Consider the following 24141-nt stretch of genomic DNA (forward strand, 5'->3'; position numbering starts at 1 on the left):
CCGTGATGTTCCTCTGTGGAGTTAGAAAAAATTAAAATATCATCCAGATAAATCACCACGAATGTATCTAAGAGATCCCTGAAAATGTCATTCACTAAGTGTTGGAAAGTGGCTGGGGTGTTACACAGACCGAATGGCATAACTAGATATTCAAAGTGTCCATAGCGTGACCTGAATGCAGTCTTCCATTCATCCCCAGGTCTAATACGGACCAAATTATAGGCCCCACGGAGATCCAGTTTAGAAAAAATCTTGGCATGCCGTACTCTCTCCAATAACTCAGGGATCAATGGCAATGGATAACGGTTTCTAATAGTGACTTTATTGAGTTCCCGATCTATGCAGGGTCTAAGAGATCCATCTTTTTTCTTCACAAAGAAGATGGGTGCACCTGCAGGAGATGAAGAGGGGCATATGAAGCCCTTGGCTAGATTTTCGTCAATATAGTCCTTCAAAGCCTTAAGTTCGGGCCCTGCCAGAGGATAGATCTTACCAAAGGGTATTCCCGCTCCGGGCAATAATTCAATTGACAGTCGTACTGATGGTGAGGGGGAAGCTGATCCACATTCTTCTTATCACATACGTCCGCATACCCCCATACCCATGCAGCTCCTTGGTCTCCCAGTTAATTGTAGGCTTCTGAGCCTGCAGCCATGGTAGCCCTAGAATAATGGGGAAGTGGGGAGAAGAGATGAGCATAAAAGACAGCCTCTCCTGATGATCTTTACCCATAAGGACCTTCAAAGGCTCTGTTTCCTGATCCACTGGTCCAGAGCTTAGCAGGGAACCATCCACAGTCTCCATCTGTACAGGAGTAGCCTTCTTCACTGAACGTATCTCATGTTTCTGAGCAAAGATGTCCATAAAACACCGGATTACTTACCAGTAATGCTCTTTTATAGAGCCACGACAGCACCCACTTGAGAGAGGGGATCCCCCCCTTACGATCAGGAAACCCTATGGAGAGAATAAAAGGGGCGGTCCCCCTTGCTCCCACAGTTGGGTTACAGAGAATGAGAGGAACCGCCCACCAGTATTAGTAGGCAATCCAATATCATTGTTTATCTTTAGTTAACATAAGTATAGCTAACTACAAGAACCATTCACCCTTATCAGTGCTCTTATGAAAAAATAACTATTAGGGAGGGAAGTGAAGGGGTGCTGTCGTGGCTCTATAAAAGAGCATTACTGGTAAGTAATCCAGTGTTTTCTCTTCACCACGACAGCACCCACTTGAGACACTTACAGAAATAGTCATTTGGGAGGGATCACCGTGTTAAGAACTGATCTACCGAAAGACAAGTCAGATGAGGAAGACAAGTCCAATCTATAGTGAGTATACAAAGTAGTAGGAGAAGACCAGGTTGCGGCCTTACATATCAGTTCTATTGGCACTTCTGCTCTCTCAGCCCAGGATGAAGACATCGCCCGGGTAGAGTGTGCCTTTACAGTCTCAGGCGGGTTGTCCCCTTTTGCTGAATAGGCCAGGCAAATTGAATCCCGATTCCATCGAGATAACGTGTTCTTTGTGACACTAGAATCTTTCTTATGGCCCTGGAAGGAAACAAAGAGAGCCCTGCTCTTCCTCCAGGGGGTAGTCCTGTCTAGGTAAGCTACTACGGCCCTTCTTACATCTAATGTATGGTACCTTTCCTCTTCCTGATTTGTGGGGTTACTATAGAAGGAAGGAGGATTTATTGGGATCTGTGGAATTTGGTCCCTACTTTAGGTAAGTAAGAAAGGTCGGTTTTTAAAACAATCCTATCCTGGAATATTGACAGAAAAGGAGGGTCTACTGATAATGCCTGAATATCGCCTACTCTTCTGGCTGATACTAAAGCAATAAGAAGAGCTGTCTTAAGAGAAACATATTTTATGTGGGCCGAGTGTATTGGCTCGAATGGTTCCCCTGTTAGGGCCTCTAGAACTAGATTAAGATCCCATGGTGGTATGTGGGGAATCTGGATTGGTTCTGCCCTTTGGCATGCTGAAATGAACCGTGCTACCCATCTATCTCCTGCAATATTGTGAGTGACTATACAGAGCTCCTAGAGCAGAAACCTGTACTTTTAGTGTACTGACTGATAAGCCTAAGTCACGCCCTTTCTGGAGAAATTCTAAAATAGCAGAAATAGGAATTTCTCTTGACAGAGCTGCTGGGTAGAAAGTTAGAAATTTTTTCCATATTCTTACATATATGGTTGTTGTAGACCTTTTTCTACTGAGTAGAAGGGTATCAATCAAGCTCTCTGAAAAACCTCTTAGTTTTAATAGTTGCCTTTCAAACACCAGGCTGTCAACCGTAGGACCTTCACATGAGGGTGGTTGAAGGGACCCTGAGAGAGAAGGTCCTGAGTCTCTGGAAGGATCCATGGATCCGAGACAGACATGGCTCTGAGGCAGGAAAACCATGGTCTCTTGGGCCAGAATGGTGCTATTAGGATTATGTTCACTTTGTCTTCCTTTATCTTCCTGTTTACAGTCGGAAGGAGTATTAATGGAGGAAAGGCGTAAGCTTGCCGGAATGTCCATGGAACTTGGAGAGCATCTAGGATATCGGGGTTGTCGGACAGGAACAACGAAGCAAACTTTTTGACTTGTCTGTTGTTTCTTGTTGCAAAAGGTCTATGTCGGGAATGCCCCACTTCTTGGCTTTCATCATGAAGATACGCCTACTGAGTACCCACTCTCCTTGATGGAGAGTGTGACGGCTGAGGAAATCTGCCTTTGAATTGTCCACTCCTCTGACATGCAGAGCTGACAAAGACAGGAGATGTATCTTGGCCATAGATAGGATATCGTCTGTTATAGACATGAGAGCTCCTGATCTCGTTCCTCCTTGATGGTTTATATATGCAACAGATGTCATGTTGTCTGAAAGTATTCTTGTGTGAGTTCCGTGTAACTGCGGAAGGAATTTACATATGGCATGATAAACTGCTTTTAGTTCCCTTTCATTAGATGAATCGTTCGACTCACTAATAGACCATTGGCCTTGAACTATCTGGTCCTCCAGATGTGCCCCCAACCAGTAGGACTGGCGTCAGTAAAAATTATTTTTGAAGGTGTAATCACCCAAGGGACTCCACCGACCAGATGATCCAGCTCTAACCACCAGTAGAGGGACTCTATTACATCTAATGGGAGGTAGTGTAGAATTGAGCCCATGGAACCGCCGGAATGCATGATGTAAAGGAACCTAAAAGGGACATACCTTCTCTAAGGGAGACTACAGGGTTATTAATCACCGATTGTACTTTCTTTTTTATTATTGACTGTTTGGATTCTGGAAGGAAGCATCTCTGACATTCAGAGTCTAGGATAAGACCCAGAAATGTTTGACGGGTTGTTGGAGATAATCTGGATTTTTCCCAGTTAATCAACCATCCCATCTCCTGTAGGGAGATCGTATTAGATAGGCGCTGTTCACATTGTGAAGGGGAGTTTCCTACCACCAGAAGGTCATCTAAATATGGAACTATGAGGGTATCTCTTAATCTTTAAAATGACATCACTTCCGACATTAATTTTGCAAAGACTCTGGGAGCTATTGACAGTCCGAAGGGCATTGCTGTGTATTGAAAATGACGTATTTGCCCATTGATCATGATTGCCACACGCAGATACTGCTGGTGTTCAATATAAATTGGTAGATTGTAATATGCATCTTTTAGGTCAAGGACTGCCATAAAGCACCCAGGGAACAGAAGTTTTACTGTGGACCTGATAGACTCCATCTTGAAGGTTTAGTTTTCCAGAAAGATATTCAAATTTTTTAGATTTATTATAGTCCTATATGATCCGTCAGGCTTTGGGATCAAAAATAAAGGGGAGTAAAAACCTTTTCCCCTCTGATGAAATGGGACTTCCACTACTACATTTTTGGATAGATTAATTATTTCCTGTTCCAAAAATTGTTGTTGAGATTGAGACTTTAAAGAAGTCAATAGGAATGAGTCCGGAGGGACTCGGGCAAATTTTAATTTTAAGCCTGAAGTTATGAGGCTAGTTGCCCAAGAGTTGGAGGTTACTGCATGCCATTGTGTGACGAAAAAAGACAATCTACCACCTACTGGCAGATCTGTACTAACGCGGTTTGTCCTCCATTTTAAATGGACGTTTTCCTAAAAAATAGCCTCTTTGTTTGTTATCCTTATTGGCCCAGCGGTCTTGGTTTTTAAAATCCCTTCTCTTATTAAAGATGGGCTTCCGGAATGCTCTCCTATAGGATGGAAAATAGTTATTAGGCAATCCCTTTTTTCTTTCACCCGCTTTGGTTAGGATCTCATCTAACTTTGTACCAAAAAGATACTCACCCTGGCATGGAAGGCCACATAATTTTGTTTTTGTTTGGGCGTCTCCTTTCCAACTTTTTAGCCACAGGGTGCGACGGGCCGCGTTAGTTAGGCCTGCTGATTTGGCAGCCAATCTGATAGTCAGCAGATGAGTCTGCTAAAAATGACGTAGCGCCTCTGATTAAGGGTAAAGAAGAGATCAAATTTTCTCTGGATATGCCCCCTTTTAGACCTTCCTTCAGGTCATTAAGCCAGACTAACATGGACCTTGCCATACATGTAGCCGATATGGCATGTCTGAATGCCCCACTACATGATTCCCATGCTCCTTTTAACAAAGAGTCGGCCTTACGATCTAGTGGGTCTTGTAAGGAACCAGAATTTTCCACAGGAAGTAAGGATTTCTTGGACGTGGATGCCACCGCCGCGTCTACCTTCGGGGCTTTCGCCCACGTAGACATGTCCTCATCCTTAAAGGGATAACGCCTTTTTGATGAAGATGGTAATCCCTTCTGCCCCTGACTCTCCCATTCTTTTTTTAACTAAATCTTTGATTGGTGTTATTACGGGAAAGGTAGGTCTTTTCTTTTCTGACAATCCAGCGAACATTATATCCTGTGGTGTCTTAGGGTCTTTACTGTCTTTAATACCCATGGTGTTACAAACAGATCTGACAAGATTATCTATACTCTCTGTTGGAAAGCACATATCTTGCTCCCCTTCCGAGGAAATATATTCCAGGGAGACATCCATATCTTCCTTATCAGTGGAAGGATCTGACCTTGGAGAATTAAACTTCCTGCTTTTAGTTTCGGGAATACTTTCTGAACTACGGAAGGCTCGTAACTCGTCCCTGATCATCTGTCTGATGTCCTCAGATCTTACAGAGGCTTCCTCACGTAAGGTGTTTTCTATACAAACATAACACATTTTCTTTGTATAATTATCTGGGAGGGGCTGGGTACATAAGGCACATTGTTTGTGCTTCGTTTTTTCGGATCTCTTTGCCTAGGGTGTATAGAGAAAAGAGGGGGCAATAATCAACTTAATAGGGTGGGATTCACACTCACCCCAGTGAAGCAGATGAATCAGGTACCGGCCGAAGAGGAGGAGATGAAGGCACAGGCTGGGATGAGGATCGGTCGGATCTCTTCTCCTTAGCGCTCTTTGTGGAGGATCTGCACCCGCTGCTTGTACTGCTGCGAGGTATATTAGCCGTGTCTTCTATTGAAGGCACCGCTGAGTCCTGAGGTGAAGCTACCATGCTTGGACGCCGGGGAATCAGTGCCGGCGTCCTTTAATGCTGGGGGCTGCCATCTTCTTCCTGTTGAACCCGGAAGTCATCACCACTTCCGTGTCACGGCCATTTTGGATTACCTGCGCACTGCCCGGCGTCATCTCTCCCCTTCTCTCACCCCGGAAGCTTTCACTTCACCTTCGGGGGAGTAAATAGCAGGCTGTGAACTCGCGCATACCGCCGAGAGTGGCGTCGCGCCCCCGAAGCGCTCTTACCCGCTGCAGGCCCGCTGATGCGTCCTCCTCTCCCATGAGCCAGGCGACTCCCCGACCCTGGCCTCACGGTGCCTGCCAGCAGAGGGGGGAAAGCTGATCCCAGGACCCCCTACGCTGCTTCCAGTGTTATGACCCCAATGGCAGAGGGTCTCAAAAGTACATACCAAGTCTGCAAACATAAAAAACCAGCTCATAGGGCAGTGGTAACTGGGCTAACCGTATATCTAATCCTAGCACCACAAATAGCAGCAGCCGGGGAACGTGCCTACGTTGGTTCTAGACGTCTCGCGCCAGCCGGAGAACTAACTAACCCTAGAAGGGAAAAGATAGACCTTTCTTGCCTCCAGAGAAAAGACCCCAAAAGTTGGATACAAGCCCCCCACAAATAATAACGGTGAGGTAAGGAGAAAAGACAAACGTAAGAATGAACTAGATATTTAGCAAAGAGAGGCCCACTGACTAATAGCAGAATATAGTAAGATGACTTATACGGTCAGCAAAAACCCTATCAAAATTTCCATGCTGGATATTCAAGAACCCCCGAACCGTCTAACGGCCTGGGGGGAGAATACCAGCCCCCTAGAGCTTCCAGCAAAATCAGGAATCACATTTAGTACAAGCTGGATAGAAAATAAAAGCAATACAAATAACCAAAAAACAAGGAAGCAGGACTTAGCTTAATTTTGCAAGAAACAGGACCAGCAGACAGGAGCAAACAGAAAGGATCTGATTACAACGATGCCAGGCACTGGACTGAGAATCCAGGAAGCTTATATAGCAACACCCCTGGACTAACGACCCAGGTGGGTGCCAAACTGAGGAAAGACAATCCCAGAGTCATATCACCAGTGACCACAAGAGGGAGCCAAAAAAGTGTAATTCGCAACAGTACCCCCCCTTTAAGGAGGGGTCACCGAACCCTCACCAAGACCACCAGGGCGATCAGGATGAGCAGCGTGAAAGGCACGAACTAAGTCGGCCGCATTCACATCAGAGGCAACCACCCAGGAATTATCCTCCTGACCATAGCCCTTCCACTTAACCAGATACTGAAGCCTCCGCCTGGAGAGACGAGAATCCAAGATCTTCTCCACCACGTACTCCAACTCGCCCTCAACCAACACCGGAGCAGGAGGCTCAACAGAAGGAACCACAGGTACAACGTACTGCCGCAACAAAGACCTATGGAACACGTTGTGAATGGCAAACGACACCGGAAGATCCAAGCGAAAGGACACAGGATTAAGGATTTCCAATATCTTGTAAGGACCGATGAAGCGAGGCTTAAATTTAGGAGAGGAGACCTTCATAGGAACAAATCGAGAAGACAGCCATACCAAATCCCCAACACGAAGTCGGGGACCCACACCGCGGCGGCGGTTGGCAAAACGCTGAGCCTTCTCCTGTGACAACTTCAAGTTGTCCACCACATGATTCCAGATCTGCTGCAACCTATCCACCACGGAATCTACCCCAGGACAGTCAGAAGGCTCCACATGTCCCAAGGAAAAACGGGGATGGAAACCAGAGTTGCAAAAAAAAGGCGAAACCAAAGTAGCGGAACTAGCCCGATTATTAAGGGCAAACTCAGCCAACGGCAAGAAGGTCACCCAATCATCCTGATCTGCAGAAACAAAACACCTCAAATAAGCCTCCAGAGTCTGATTAGTTCGCTCCGTTTGTCCATTAGTCTGAGGATGAAAGGCAGACGAAAACGACAAATCAATGCCCATCTTAGCACAAAAGGATCGCCAGAACCTGGAAACAAACTGGGATCCTCTGTCAGACACAATATTCTCAGGAATGCCGTGTAAACGAACCACATTCTGAAAGAACAAAGGAACCAGATCGGAAGAGGAAGGCAGCTTAGGCAAAGATACCAAATGGACCATCTTGGAAAAGCGATCACATACCACCCAGATGACAGACATGCCCTGAGACACCGGAAGATCTGAAATGAAATCCATGGAAATGTGTGTCCAAGGCCTCTTCGGGACAGGCAAGGGCAAGAGCAACCCGCTGGCACGAGAACAGCAAGGCTTAGCTCGAGCACAAGTCCCACAGGACTGCACAAATGACCGCACATCCCGTGACAAGGAAGGCCACCAAAAGGACCTAGCCACCAGATCTCTGGTGCCAAAAATTCCCGGATGCCCTGCCAACACCGAGGAATGAACCTCGGAAATGACTCTGCTGGTCCACTTATCAGGAACAAACAGTCTGTCAGGTGGACAAGAGTCAGGTCTACCAGCCTGAAATCTCTGCAACACACGTCGCAAATCCGGAGAAATGGCTGACAAGATAACTCCCTCTTTAAGAATACCAACTGGTTCTACGACTCCAGGAGAGTCAGGCACAAAGCTCCTTGAAAGAGCATCAGCCTTCACATTCTTTGAACCTGGTAAATACGAGACCACAAAGTCAAAACGGGAGAAAAACAATGACCAGCGGGCCTGTCTAGGATTCAGGCGTTTAGCAGACTCGAGATACATCAGATTTTTGTGATCAGTCAAGACCACCACACGATGCTTAGCACCCTCGAGCCAATGACGCCACTCCTCAAATGCCCACTTCATGGCCAGCAACTCCCGATTGCCAACATCATAATTCCGCTCAGCAGGCGAAAACTTCCTAGAGAAAAAGGCACATGGTCTCATTACAGAGCAACCAGGGCCTCTCTGCGACAAAACGGCCCCTGCCCCAATCTCAGAAGCATCCACTTCAACCTGAAAGGGCAGTGAGACATCAGGCTGGCACAAAACAGGCGCCGAAGTAAACCGGCGCTTCAACTCTTGGAAAGCTTCCACGGCTGCAGGAGCCCAGTTAGCAACATCAGAACCTTTCTTGGTCATATCCGTCAAAGGTTTAACAACGCTAGAAAAATTAGCGATAAAACGACGGTAGAAGTTAGCAAAACCCAAGAACTTCTAAAGACTTTTAACTGACGTGGGCTGAGTCCAATCATGAATAGCTCGGACCTTGACTGGGTCCATCTCCACCGCAGAAGGGGAAAAAATAAACCCCAAAAAGGGAACCTTCTGTACTCCAAAGAGACACTTTGAGCCCTTAACAAACAAAGCATGCTCACGCAAAACCTGAAACACCATCCTGACCTGCTCTACATGCGAGTCCCAATCATCAGAAAAAAACAGAATATCATCCAGATAAACAATCATAAATTTATCCAGATACTTCCGGAAAATATCATGCATAAAGGACTGAAACACTGAAGGAGCATTAGAGAGCCCAAAAGGCATCACCAAGTACTCAAAATGACCTTCGGGCGTATTAAATGCAGTTTTCCATTCATCTCCTTGCTTAATGCGCACAAGGTTGTACGCACCACGAAGGTCTATCTTGGTGAACCACTTGGCACCTTTAATCCGGGCAAACAAGTCCGACAACAGAGGCAAAGGATACTGAAATTTAACAGTGATTTTATTCAGAAGCCGATAGTCAATACAAGGTCTCAAAGATCCGTCCTTCTTGGCCACAAAAAAGAATCCCGCACCAAGAGGGGAAGAGGATGGACGGATATGCCCCTTCTCCAGAGACTCCTTGATATACGAACGCATTGCGGTATGCTCAGGTACAGACAGATTAAATAGTCTTCCCTTAGGAAATTTACTACCTGGAATCAAATCTATGGCGCAATCACAGTCCCTATGATGAGGCAGAGCACTGGACCTGGACTCGCTGAATACATCCTGGTAATCAGACAAATACTCAGGAACTTCCGAAGGAGTAGAGGAAGCAATAGACACCGGCGGGGAATCACCATGAATTCCCTGACAGCCCCAACTTGACACAGACATTGCCTTCCAATCCAAGACTGGATTATGGGTCTGTAACCATGGCAGACCCAAAACGACCAAATCATGCATTTTATGCAGAACAAGAAAACGAATCACCTCCCGATGTTCAGGAGTCATGCACATGGTTACCTGTGTCCAAAACTGCGGTTTATTTTCCGCCAATGGCGTAGCATCAATACCTCTAAGAGGGATAGGATTTACCAAAGGCTCAAGAACAAAACCACAGCGCTTGGCAAATGACAGATCCATAAGACTCAGGGCAGCACCTGAATCCACAAACGCCATAACAGGGTAGGAAGACAATGAGCAAATTAAAGTCACAGACAAAATAAATTTAGGTTGCAAATTACCAATGGCGACAGGGCTAACAACCCTTGTTAGGCGTTTAGAGCATGCTGATATAACATGTGTAGAATCACCACAGTAAAAACACAACCCATTCTGACGTCTATGATTTTTCCGTTCATTTCTAGTCTGAATTCTATCACATTGCATTAAATCAGGTGTTTGTTCAGACAACACCACCAGAGGATTAGCAGTTTTGCGCTCCCGCAAACGCCGGTCAATTTGAATAGCCAGCGCCATGGAATCATTCAGACCTGTAGGAATGGAGAAACCCACCATCACATTCTTAATGGCTTCAGAAAGGCCATTTCTGAAATTTGCGGCCAGAGCACACTCATTCCACTGAGTAAGCACGGACCATTTCCGAAATTTTTGGCAATACACTTCAGCTTCATCCTGGTCCTGAGAAATAGCCAGCAAGGCTTTTTCTGCCTGAATTTCAAGATTGGGTTCCTCGTAAAGCAATCCGAGCGCCAGAAAAAACGCATCAATATTTGCCAATGCCGGATCTCCTGGCGCTAGCGAGAAGGCCCAATCCTGAGGGTCGCCCCGTAAGAAAGAGATAACAATTTTAACTTGCTGAGCTGAGTCTCCAGATGAACGTGGTCTCAGAGATAGAAACAATTTACAATTATTCCTGAAATTCCTAAACTTGAATCGGTCTCCAGAGAACAGTTCAGGAATAGGTATTTTAGGTTCAGACATTGGACTACTGGTAACAAAATCTTGTATGCCCTGCACACGAGCAGCAAGCTGATCCACACTTGTAATCAAGGTCTGGACATTCATGTCTGCAGCAAGCACAAGCCACTCAGAGGTAAAGGGGAGGAACAAAGACAGGAAAAAAAAAAAAAAAAACTCAGAATTTCCTTTCTTATTATCCCACTTCTGCAATGCATTAAACATTCAACTTGGGCCTGGCATACTGTTATGACCCCAATGGCAGAGGGTCTCAAAAGTACATACCAAGTCTGCAAACATAAAAAACCAGCTCATAGGGCAGTGGTAACTGGGCTAACCGTATATCTAATCCTAGCACCACAAATAGCAGCAGCCGGGGAACGTGCCTACGTTGGTTCTAGACGTCTCGCGCCAGCCGGAGAACTAACTAACCCTAGAAGGGAAAAGATAGACCTTTCTTGCCTCCAGAGAAAAGACCCCAAAAGTTGGATACAAGCCCCCCACAAATAATAACGGTGAGGTAAGGAGAAAAGACAAACGTAAGAATGAACTAGATATTTAGCAAAGAGAGGCCCACTGACTAATAGCAGAATATAGTAAGATGACTTATACGGTCAGCAAAAACCCTATCAAAATTTCCATGCTGGATATTCAAGAACCCCCGAACCGTCTAACGGCCTGGGGGGAGAATACCAGCCCCCTAGAGCTTCCAGCAAAATCAGGAATCACATTTAGTACAAGCTGGATAGAAAATAAAAGCAATACAAATAACCAAAAAACAAGGAAGCAGGACTTAGCTTAATTTTGCAAGAAACAGGACCAGCAGACAGGAGCAAACAGAAAGGATCTGATTACAACGATGCCAGGCACTGGACTGAGAATCCAGGAAGCTTATATAGCAACACCCCTGGACTAACGACCCAGGTGGGTGCCAAACTGAGGAAAGACAATCCCAGAGTCATATCACCAGTGACCACAAGAGGGAGCCAAAAAAGTCTAATTCACAACATTCCAGTACTGGAGCCCCTGCCATCCTCTCAGGTAAACCGCACAGGCGGCGTCCAGGCCAGGTATCCTCTTCTCCATGGGTTCCCTTAGGAACAGGAAACCAACTGTGGGAGCGAGGGGGACCGCCCCTTTTATTCTTTCCATAGGGTTTCCTGTTCCTAAGGGGCGGATCCCCTCTCTCAAGTGGGTGCTGTCGTGGCGAAGAGAAAATTACCACTTGCCCCTGAGTCAATCATAGCAGAGCTAGACACCCAAACCGAGCCAACCCAGAGTTTGATGGGAAGAAAGCAATGAGAGTTGTTCTTCTTACAGCTCAGCTGGGACACTGCTGAGGAAACTTGAAAAACTGCCGCTTTTACACAGTCTTCAGAATCAGAAATAACAGAGTTTAAGTCCAAGAAATCAACATCTACCGCTGCAGATCTTTCTGGAGCCCGAGGTTCGGATATGACTGATATGATATATGATATTACTGATCTCCTTTTGCAACACTCACAGTGAATGACTGCTGCAGTAGTCTTACGAGAACGGCTGGGGCAGTTTATTATGAAATGTCCTGACTTACCGCAATAGAAACATAGATTTTCTTTTAGGCGATGTTCTTTGCGTGCATCACTAACCCGTCTCTGTAAAGAGTCCACCTGCATGGGTTCAGGTTCTGGTTCCCGTGTGATCTTGCTCAAAGGTTCCCTAGCTGGGAAGGTAGGAAATGGTTAATTTGATTACTTTCAGACCATCTCTCCTGTCTGCGTTCAGTAAGACGAGCATTAATACGAATGCAGTAGTTAATAAAGTCTCCTAACGCAGTGGGAGGGTCAGCACGAGCAAGTTCATCCTTAATCATGGGAGACAACCCTTTCCGGAAAATAGATTTTTTGGCAGAACTGTCCCAAGTGGTATCAAGGGCCCATCTCTTGAAATCCAGGGCATATTCGGCTACTGAGCCCTTACCCTGGTGCAAAGTCAACATGGCTGCTTCAGCTGTGGCACCTTGGTTAGGGTCATCAAACACCTGCCCCATGGCTGAAATGAAAGCATCAAGATTATTCAAACATTCATCCTCAGTCTCAATCACAAGGTTTGCCCACATTAGAGCTTTGTTAGAGAGCAGCATGATTATAGTAAGCACTTTGGATCGTTCCGAGGTAAATTGTGAAGCATGTGCAGAAAAAAACAGTTTGCATTGGTTAGTAAACCCTCTGAATTTTTCACGTTCGCCACCAAAATGAAAAGGAGGTAACTTGGGAATCCCAGAACCTGAGGGTAGGGATGGTGCCTGGACTCGTTCCTCCAGAGCCTCAATCCTGGCTCTTAAATCCTGAGTATTTTGTCCGAAAACTTGCAGATTGTGGTTGTTAAGATCCTGTAGACTTGCAAAGCGGGTCTTTAAAGCCTGTATATCCGCAAGGATTGTATCGGTGACTTGACACAATTCCTTTACGCGAGCCTCCATCTTCCCAGATCCTTTAAGGCAGAAGTGCTGTAAAAGGAAAAAGGCTCACCTGAATTGGTTGTGAGAAGTCACAACCACTATCATCACAGAATATATAAATTAATATCTTCCTAGATCCTCTATGGCAGAAATGCTGGAAGAGAAACAAGGGCGCACAATAGTGTTTACCTGTGGTAACACACCTGGCTGAAAAAGAAGGGAATGCGCTCACCTGAAATGGTTGTGAGAAGTCACAACCACTGTCATCACAGAAGAAATAAACGGATGCACAGTCCACAGCAGACTCAGCGTCCTCAGACCCAGCAGACACTAAAGTTGGCTTCTGAATCTTGTAATGTCTTGTACACAGTCTATTTAGAGTCTTGTGCTTGGGTGCGAGGAAGACACAGGAGACACAGGTTTAGTTAGGACTTGCTTGTATTACTTCATACAAGTATGCCACAGAGAAACAGGTTTTACATAATTGCAGGTACAGAGGTACAGAGGCAGGAGACATGGCGGGCGACACAGCAGCCCAGAGTAAACCTGAAATTCAGCATTAAGCACAAAACAGGTTCAGAATCTCTCTGTTACTTCCCTGGTAAATGCTGATTAGCATGCAGCAGAGTTCCAGTGTCCACAAGTGACCCAGAGATCCACAGTAGGAGATGGCTGAATTGCTAAGTCCAAGACTTCCAGGAGCAGGTCACAGGCTGACTGCAGACATGATTCAGAAGCACTGATTGAATAGCTGAGGCTGCTTATAAAGGCAAGAGGCGGAGAACAGGGCGGAAACATAGAAGCTACAAACTCCATACTGACTCAGGGCAAAGTAGCTGCAGCAAGACAAAGCAAAATGGCCGACGGAAAACCAGGTTACAATAACAGAAAATCACAGCAGATATAGAAAAGAGACTGAGAACCTTACAATAGACTACGCAGGCGCCGCCATCGCCGGTGACCTTTTGCTGGATGTAATTTTTTTTCTAAGCCTCACAATAGCCACAACATTGCAGGCATTATCAACAATAATATCAATGCTATTATATGCATTATGTAACATGGGGGCAGGTCAGTGAGGGATCAGCGACCTGTCTTAAGGCAATACAGATGAATATGTAATCAGAGCACCACATAAAGCCCCGCCCACAGCCCCGCCCCAGAGCACGAGAATCTCATTAACTGAAAACTAGAAATACAGATTAAACAACAACCACAAGACAGATTTCATCACCAGGTATCAGTGTAATCAGTATAACGGCACCGACCTGACAGTGTCTGTAGTCACTGAGCACAATCCTGCTGACAGGTTCCCTTTAAGACATCTCCGCTCTGCACTATTATACACAGTTCTCTTTAAATCTGTAATATTTCTTCTTGAAACTCATCTGACAGAAAATATTGGAGCTTACAATAGTTTAGATTGTGAAGTCACCGAGCCCCGTGCTCTAATTACCCCACAGAGGTTTCACCACTAGCTCCTCATTTATTACTGATGGAGACTGTTCAGTTTGAGCATTTCAGTAAATGTTATTGTCTGTAGTCACAGTTTTTGATTACAGTAGTGTCCAAAATACTCTGATTTAACCTCTTCCTGCAGCCAGTTTTGTGTTCTTAATCAGGCCCCATTTTTACAATCTGACGTGTGTCACTTTATGTGGTGATAACTTTGGAATTATTCACAAAGGAAAATAGAAAACAAATGAATCTTACAAATTATTTTCCAACTTCTCACAATACCCTACATACGATTGTACACTACTCTCTGGGCACACGGCACTGTTCAGAAGGGAAGGAGCGCCATTTAGCTGTTTGAATGCAGATCTAGCTGGAATAGTTTGCAGACACAATGTATTGGGATCACTGTTCGTGGTCAACTGGAAGCTCAAAAGATCTCCACCATGAACATGCTTGGCACTATCTTCTCTGCTTTCCATATCCCAAGGATTGCCTTGTTCATCGCCCTTTAAAACCATTACATGGATCTGGACTTACACTGGGACCCCTAGGCTTGGACCATGGAGTTACCTGCTATTCTGTGGTGTTAGATGGCAAGAAGAATAGTCAGGTAGCTGGGTCAGAACCAGAAGGACAGAATACAGAATCAGAAGACACAAGAGTCGTCAGTAAATGGGCCACGGTAAACGGTAAACAAATACACAAGCCGCAAGCTGAGCACAGAGGACTGAACCAGAGGAGAAAAACGCTGTTTCTGGCAGATTCTGGTCATGTGCTTTGAGCTTTAGGAGGGTGTGGTACTTTCCAATTGGCTAAAGTAGGGAGCAGATTACTCCAGCTGGACAGCAGGAACAGATCTCAGATGAGATTGGACACACCATATGCAGAAGCCCTAATATGACTAAATGACAAAAAGCCAGTCGAAATCCTCATGAAGTGATTCCATTTAATAAATTAATTCACTATACATACGTGGTCAAAGTTGTTGGTACCCCTCGTTTAATGACAGAAAAACCCACAATGGTGACAGAAATAACTTGAATCTGACAAAAGTGATAAGAAATAAAAAATCCATTAAAATGAACAAATGGAAGTCAAACATTGCTTTTCAACCATGCTTCCACAGAATTAAAAAAAAAAAAAAAAAAACTCATGAAATAGGCCTGGACAGAAATGATGGTGTCTGCAATCTTGGAATCAGTGAGTGGGCCTGTATATAGAGCTACAGATGCTGTGCTGTTTGGTGACATGGTGTTTATCACACTCAACATGGACCAGAAGAAGTGAAGAAAAGAGTTGTCTCAGGAGATCAGAAAGAAAATTGTAGACAAACTTGTTAAAGGTAAAAGTTATAAGACCATCTCCAAGCAGCTTGATGTTCCTGTGACTACAGTTGCACATATTATTCAGAAATTTAATATACATGGGACTGAAGCCAACCTCCCTGGATGTGGCCACAGGAGGAAAATTGATGGCAAATCAAAGACACAGATAAAAGAATAGTAACAAAAGAGACCAGAAAAACGTAACAAATTAAAAGTGTACTTTAAGCTCAAGGAACATCAGTGTCAGATTGCACATCCGTCGTTGTATGAGCCAAAGTGGACTTCATGGGAAATGACCAAGGAGGACACCATTGCTGAAACAAAACATAAAAAAGCCAGACCAGAATTTGCTAAACTACATGTTGACAAGGTACAAAGCTTCTAGGAGAATGTCCTATGGATAGATGAGACAAAAATGGAACTTTTTGGCAAGGCACATCAGCTCTATGTTCACAGACAGAAAAATGAAGCATATTAAGAAAAGAACACTGTCCCTACTGTGAAACATGGAGGAGGCTCTGTTATGTTCTGGGGCTGCTTTGCTGCATCTTGCACAGGTGTATAGAATCTATGCAGGGTACAATGAAATCTCAAGACTATCAAGGGATTCTAGATAGAAATATGCTGCCCAGTGTCAGAAGGCTTGGTCTCAGTCACAGGTCATGGGTCTTGCAACAGGATAATGACCCAAAACACACAGCTAAAAGCACCCAAGAATGGCTAAGAGGAAAACATTGGACTATTCTGAAGTGGCCTTTTATGAGCCCTGACATAAATCCTATTGAGCATCTTTGGAAAGACCTGAAACATGCCGTCTGGAAAAGGCAACCTTCAGACAGGAGACAACTGGAGCAGTTTTCTCTTGAGGAGTGGGCCAAAATACCCGTTGAGAGGTGCAGAAGTCTCATTGACAGTTACAGGAATCGTTTGATTGCCTCAAAAGGTTGTGCAGCAAAATATTAATTTAAGGATTCCATCATTTTTGTGCAGGCCTATTTCATGAGTTTTATTTATTTTTTAATACTGTGGAAGCATGTTTGAAAAGCAAACTTTTATTTCTTCATTTTCATCGATTTTTTTTTTTTTTTATTTATTATTACTTCTGTCAGATTCAAGTTATTTCTGTTACCATTGTGGGTTTTTCTGTCATTAGGAGACACACACCGGAAATTAAGTGGATTTTTCTTACTATATACTATTGCTACATACAGGGATCCTAAATGTTGTTTGAGCACACTGCAAGACTCAGAAGTGTGAGCGGATTTTGCTGGATTGGTTTATAGAAACTCTGTTACTTTTCAACAACCTTTGAGCCGCTAATAGTGTGGGAACCTCTGTTTTTCCATTGACCGATGATGGACCTGAGTGGGGGCTTGCTTTTTGTGAGATGAGAATTGGTATTATTTTCGCCTACATAACATTGATTGGTTTCTTTTTATTCGATATTTGGGAGGCAGAATGAACAAGCAGTTGAACACCACACACTACTGGTTCATCCAACAAGGTTTTCTATTAGACTGTGAACTGTCATTGTCTTGGTAAATAATAAAAGTTTTTTTACATATCTTGCCATTTTTATGGACAGTTTAACCCGTCTCTGCCATCAGACAGAATAGTACTTCCGATGACAGAACCCCCGCTTTGATGCGGGCTTCGGCGGTGAGCCCGCATCAAAGCCGGGTCATGTCAGCTGTTTTGAACAGCTGACATGTGCTTACAATAGGCGCTGGTGGAATCGTGATCCACCTGTGCCTATTTAACTAGTTAAATGGCGCTGTCAAACTCTGACAGCGGCATTTAACAAGCGCTTTTGGCCATCAAGCTGGAAATGCGTTCACCGCTGACTCACGTGATCGGGGTCAGCGGTGCATTGGTATGACAACCAGAGCTCTTCTGAAGATCTCTTTGGTTGTTAATGCCAGATCACTATGAGCCCCACCCTGTGGTCGGCGCTCATGGCAATGCTGTAATTTTGCTACATATGAGCGATCTGAGCATCGCTCCTATGTGGCAGAGCCTATCGAGTTGTGGCAGCTTCTAGCCTCCCATGGAGGCTATTGAAGCATGGCAAAAGTAAAAAAAAATAGTTTTTAAAAATAGGAAAAAAGTAAAAAAAAATATAAAAGTTTAAATCACCTCCCTTTCACCCCATTCAAAGTAAAACAATAAAAAAATAAATAAAACCTACACATATTTGGTATCACCACGTTCAGAATCTCCCGATCTATCAACAAAAAAGGATAAACCTGAACGCTAAATGGCGTAGCGAGAAAAAAATTAAAAATGCCAAAATTAAGTTTTTTTGGATGCCACAACATTGTATTAAAATGCAATAACGGGCAATGGGAAGAACGTATCTGCACAAAAGAGGTATCATTAAAAATGTCAGCTCAGCACGCAAAAAATAAGCTCTCAACCATCCCAGATCACGAAAAATGGAGACGCTACGGGTATCGGAATATTGCGCAATTTTATTTTTTTTTCTTAGTAAAGTTTGGAATTTTTTTTCACCACTTAGGTAAAAAAGAACCTAGACATGTTTGGTGTCTATGAACTCTTAATGACCTGGAGAATCATAATGGCAGGTGAGTTTTAGCATTTAGTGAACCTATCAAAAAAGGCAAACAAAAAACTAGTGTAAGATTGCACTTTTGTTTGCATTTTCACCGCACTTGGATTTTTTTTTCCCATTTTCTAGTACACATGGTAAAACCAGTGGAGTTGTTCAAAAGTTCAACTTGTCCTGCAAAAAATAAGCCCTCACATGGCCATATTGAAGGAAAAATTTAAAAAGTTATGGCTCTGGGAAGGAGAGGAGCAAACAACGAAAACGCAAAACCGAAATAAACTTTGGAGGTTAATGGGTTAAGTAGAAGTGTTCAAAAATATAAAACGATATTTTATTAAAAAATATTTTTTTTATTTTAGCTGCTGACTGTACCAGGAGATCAGAGGGACAGCTGACATCTTCAATTTTTAAATCTGATGATCTTGAGATCCTACAAGATACAACTGAAATGAATGCCATTACTCCAGATATATCATCATCCATTCACAGCAAAGATCTGTCATCTGATCCTATGAAACAGGTCCCACCTTCTGATGCATTACTGACTACTAAGGAAAATCAAAGTCACAAAAGAGGCATTAAAAAACAAACTGCTCCTAAAGCAAAGAAGTCATTTTCATGTTCAGAATGTGGGAAATGTTTTAACAACAAATCACATTTTGCTAGACACCAAAGAACTCACACAGGGGAGAAGCCTTTTTCCTGTTCAGAATGTTGGAAATGGTTTACACGTAAATCACATTTTGATATTCACCAGAGAATTCACACAGGGGAGAAGCTTTTTTCATGTTCAGAATGTGGGAAATGTTTTGCACGTAAATCACATTTTGTTACTCACCAGAGAATTCACACAGGGGAGAAGCCTTTTTCATGTTCAGAATGTGGGAAATGTTTTAATGAGAAATCACATTTTGTTACTCACCAGAGAACTCACACAGGGGAGAAGCCTTTTTCTTGTTCAGAATGTGGAAAATGTTTTAGCAATAAATCAAATTGTGTTCAGCACCAGAGAACTCACAAAGGGGAGAAGCCTTTTTCCTGTTCAGAATGTGGGAAATGTTTTGCACGTAAATCACATTTTGTTACACATGAGAGAACTCACACAGGAGCAAAACCTTTTTCATGTTCAGAATGTGAAAAATGCTTTAGCAATAAATCAGATTGTGTTAAGCACCAGCAATCTCACACAGGGGAGAAGCCTTTTTCCTGTTCAGAATGTGGGAAATGTTTTATCCGTAAATCGGTTCTTTTTAGGCACCAAAGAACCCACACGGGAGAAACCCCTTTCATGTTAAATGGAAAATAAATCTTGATCGCCATCAGAGAATCCACACAGTGGAGAAGCCTTTTTCCTGTTCAGAATGTGGGAAATGTTTTTTAACCAGAAACAGAATCTTTATAATCTATATTTTTTTATAGCGCTAACGTATTCTGCAGTACTTTACAGTTTGCACACATTATCGCTGTCCCCAGTGGGGCTCACAATGTAAATTCCCTATCAGTGTATCTTTGGAATGTGGGTGGAAACCCACGCAAACACGGGGAGAACATACTGTTAGGGCTAGCGGAACACATCTAAGAATAATATGGAAGGTATCAGGTGTGTTCGCAGCCCAGGGTCCACCGTGCAGAGAAACTCCTGCTGCTCGGTAATGAAGGACACTATATGGTGGTATAATGTGATCACACATGGGTTAGCTTCACTCTGTATGAAAAAGGAGATGAACCCTGTTGCTTCACATGGTTGCCGAACCACAAAGTGAGCACTAGGATGAGATCACAGAACTCTACCTCAAGGAGTGGGGGAAGAGTCTCTCTAGACCACTAGTGCTCGTCGCTGCTATTGCGGTGCCAGGTGAAAACTAAATAAACATTTATCGCACGAGAGTAGGGCCAGGAAAGTGCACTAAATTCGCACGGCGCCACACTGGCGGTCGCTGCTGATCTGACGCAGTAAGAATCGTGCTTTTGTGTTTGGATAGCACTGTCAGGTGCTAGGCAGCTCCAACATTCATGAGCATTCAACAACACTAGGAATGGGAATGATTAAGGAGCAATCATCAGAACAGGCATACATCCACACACACATGATAACAGGTTTATACTAGTGCATGTGTGATGCCCCAGGGTCCTGGTCGTCACAGTGTTATTGCTTTCCTCCAGGGGAGAATGATGCTACGTTCGGAGGCAAGGAAGGATAACTGCATCCAGGTACCACAAACATGCAACACATACACACTCCAGGCCACCAGGGGGAGCTTTTGATCCTATTTACTAGGTGACTTATCATTTATATATAACTGGTAGTCTGTAGGGAAAGTTAGTTAGTTCCTGACACAGTCAGTTCCAGACAGCGGAGGAGGATAGAGGGTTCACAGAGCTGTGTATGCCCTAAGAGCTGCAGCTCCCAGAAGGAGACATTTTGAAAGCAGAATTGATTGCAGTGAGTGTGAAGGAATGCAAAGCATGGGAGACGATACCAGAACAGGACCAGCCCCGAATAGGCTGCCTCCTTCTGAGGCGCAGATAACCAGTAGCCGGAACACTGAGGTAGTAAGGACCTCTACGCCTTACTTCAGAGTCCGGCAGGACAGCTAATTGCACATTACCTGTCCGTACCTACACCCAGGAGGCTCGGTGACACCCCACAGAGCTGGGTTGGTGGGGTATCTAAGAGACCCTATAAACAGGCTCAAGTCACCAGTCATACGGGTTTTGTCCTATCTGACTACGGGGGACAGAGAGAGAGAGACAACACATCTGTGAGGACCTTATTTGAAGCTTATGTAGTAAGGGACTACACCACTACAGCGCAAGGGAAGGCTATTGATTTCCACCTGGACAAAGGGGACTCTGGACTTGCCTCTGAACCGGCCGGACTCTGCCTGCCCTGTGATCTGGTGCCCTGGACTGTGGCTGCTGAAGAATTCAGTAAATGAGGTAAAGAGACTGCAAACCTGTGTCCTTGTTCTTCACTGCACATCTCTCCATTCTACCATCTACACACTGGGAAGCCCTGGGGATAAACTTCACCTGTGGGAAGATATACCATTTAGCTGCCATAACATCACCCCAATGGACCCCTTAAAGCAGCGTCGGTCCCCACTGACCGAATACCACAGGTGGCATCAGGAACATAAACTTTATCCCTTTAAAGACCTTTCCCCTTTTATACGGATGTCCCAGGGCCAAGGACCGGGTCCCCGCCATGACATCTCCTTGTTGAGGAAGGATCTGAAGTGACCCTTCACAGATGACACAGTGATTTTCAAATTGATCCACAGAGCGTTGCCCGCAACTGAAAATGACCAGACGGAGATGTGCGTCTCTGGGGGGATCTAGCAGATCTCTGGCCCCGTTTATTGTGTATCACTTTTCATAATCATAGAAGTTATACTTCAACCAATCAGCATAAGAACACGCTCACAGTTCTTAACCTATAAGAATGCAGGAACAGTCTACGTCAAAGTCTCGTAGAACAATACACCCTCAGTCTCATGTCCTGTCCAGGTTGAAACAAGGTCTGATAACAGCTGTGAACTTTACCTAGTAACAAAAATTTATCTCAAACCAGCAAGATAGAGTCGAAAAGCACAAAATGAAGCCTGCTTTATTTTTTCTTAGTTTAACCCTTCACACCCCTTTGAGCCGACCGGACCCAGTACCGAGTACCCCCTTGCCCTGATGGGGCGCTCCACATGGCCGTACGGCCATGTGAACCTTTCATAGCTGTAGCTCTCCAGGACCTTCCTAGTGGTCCAATAGGGGCTGCCACAGGACCTGAGCATGTGATCCCCGACCTCCAATGAGAGGTCTTCCCTTGGGCATGCTCAGTAATAAAGCAGGACTTAGTCCCAGGAGCGCCTGCTTGCTGCAGATCAGTACTGGTTATAATGGCTGAACCTGGAAAGGCAGCAGTAACCAAATGCACATTATCTGCCCGAGCCAGGCGCTGGGACTGATGTCTCTGCTGAGCAGGCTTCACTGCGGCTGGAGGAGAATGAGAGACCGCAGTGGAGGTGGTTCGAGATTCCTCTTGTGCAGCGGCGGGAATTCGACACCTAAGGCCGGCCTCACATTGGGCGTAAGACAATACGCCACGTATTATACATCCGTACTACGGCCGTAATACGGAGAAATGTTCCCAAAATATTGATCCGTAGTCAGGGTGTGTCAGCGTATTTTGCGCATGGCATCCTCCGTATGTAATCCGTATGGCATCCGTACTGCGATATTTTCGCGCAGGCTTGCAAAACCGACATCTAATGGATTTATGTGCTCAAATGTTCGGGAAAACATATATACAGTATATATATATATATATGTCATTGAGACACATATATATATATTCTGTATTTAGATTTCATTCAGCGCGATATGTGTTAAAAGCCGGTAATTCAATTACCGGCTTCTCATTTCTCCTGCACAAACCCGACAGGATATGAGACATGGTTTTCATACAGTAAACCATCTCATATCCCCTTTTTTTTTGCATATTCCACACTACTAATGTTAGTAGTGTGTATGTGCAAAATTTCAGCGCTGTAGCTGCTGAAATAAAGGGTTAAATTGCGGAAAAAATTGGCGTGGGCTCCCGCGCAATTTTCTCCGCCAGAATGGTAAAGCCAGTGACTGAGGGCAGATATTAATAGCCAGGAGAGGGTCCATGGTTATTGGCCCCCCCGTGGCTACAAACATCTGCCCCCAGCCACCCCAGAAAAGGCACATCTGGAAGATGCGCCTATTCTGGCACTTGGCCACTCTCTTCCCACTCCCTGTAGCGGTGGGATATGGGGTAATGAAGGGTTAATGCCACCTTGCTATTGGAAGGTGACATTAAGCCAGATTAATAATGGAGAGGCGTCAATTATGACACCTATCCATTATTAATCCAATTGTTTGAAAGGGTTAAAAAAACACACACATGATTTAAAAGTATTTTAATGAAATAAACACAGCGGTTGTTGTAATAATTTATTGTTCTCTCAATCCATCAGGAACACCCTCGCTTGGAAAAATAATAAACGCACAAGATACATACCTTCTGGTGAACCGTCTCGTCCCACGAAGTAATCCATCTGAAGGGGTTAACTAATATTACAGGCAGGAGCCCTGCTAAATGCAGCTGTGCTCCGTGCCTGTAATCCCCGGCGAATGAATGAAATGTAGGTCATTGACCTACATTTCCTTCAGTCGCGGTGAGGCGCCCTCTGGTGGATGTTCTCATGAACTGCAGCCTGGGAACTTTTTCCCACGCTCCAGGTCATATGAGGACATCCAGTAGGGGGCGCATCACCGCGACTGAAGGAAATGTAGGTCAATGACCTACATTTCATTCATTCGCCGGGGATTACAGGCACGGAGCACCGCTGCATTTAGCAGGGCTCCTGCCTGTAATATTAGTTAACCCCTTCAGATGGATTACTTCGTGGGACGAGACGGTTCACCAGAAGGTATGTATCTTGTGCGTTTATTATTTTTCCAAGCGAGGGTGTTCCTGATGGATTGAGAGAACAATAAATTATTACAACAACCGCTGTGTTTATTTCATTAAAATACTTTTAAATCATGTGTGTGTGTGTTTTTTTAACCCTTTCAAACAATTGGATTAATAATGGATAGGTGTCATAATTGACGCCTCTCCATTATTAATCTGGCTTAATGTCACCTTCCAATAGCAAGGTGGCATTAACCCTTCATT

At 44.4% G+C, this 24141-nt stretch overlaps 2 protein-coding genes across 2 annotated transcripts in view; both read left to right on the plus strand.

Annotated features, from left to right (window-relative positions):
• Positions 1-24141, plus strand: part of LOC143766829 (uncharacterized) — a 193805-nt gene that overhangs the window by 46499 nt on the left and 123165 nt on the right. The window lies entirely within an intron of this gene.
• LOC143766849 (uncharacterized) lies at positions 17659-19767 on the plus strand. The gene is made up of 2 exons (XM_077254836.1): positions 17659-18456; positions 18800-19767. Exons 1-2 carry the CDS (start codon positions 18408-18410, stop codon positions 19744-19746), a joined length of 996 nt encoding a protein of 331 aa, XP_077110951.1. The 5' UTR covers positions 17659-18407; the 3' UTR covers positions 19747-19767.

Source organism: Ranitomeya variabilis, chromosome 4 (genome assembly GCF_051348905.1).
Source record: "Ranitomeya variabilis isolate aRanVar5 chromosome 4, aRanVar5.hap1, whole genome shotgun sequence".
Classification (NCBI taxonomy): Eukaryota; Metazoa; Chordata; class Amphibia; order Anura; family Dendrobatidae; genus Ranitomeya; species Ranitomeya variabilis.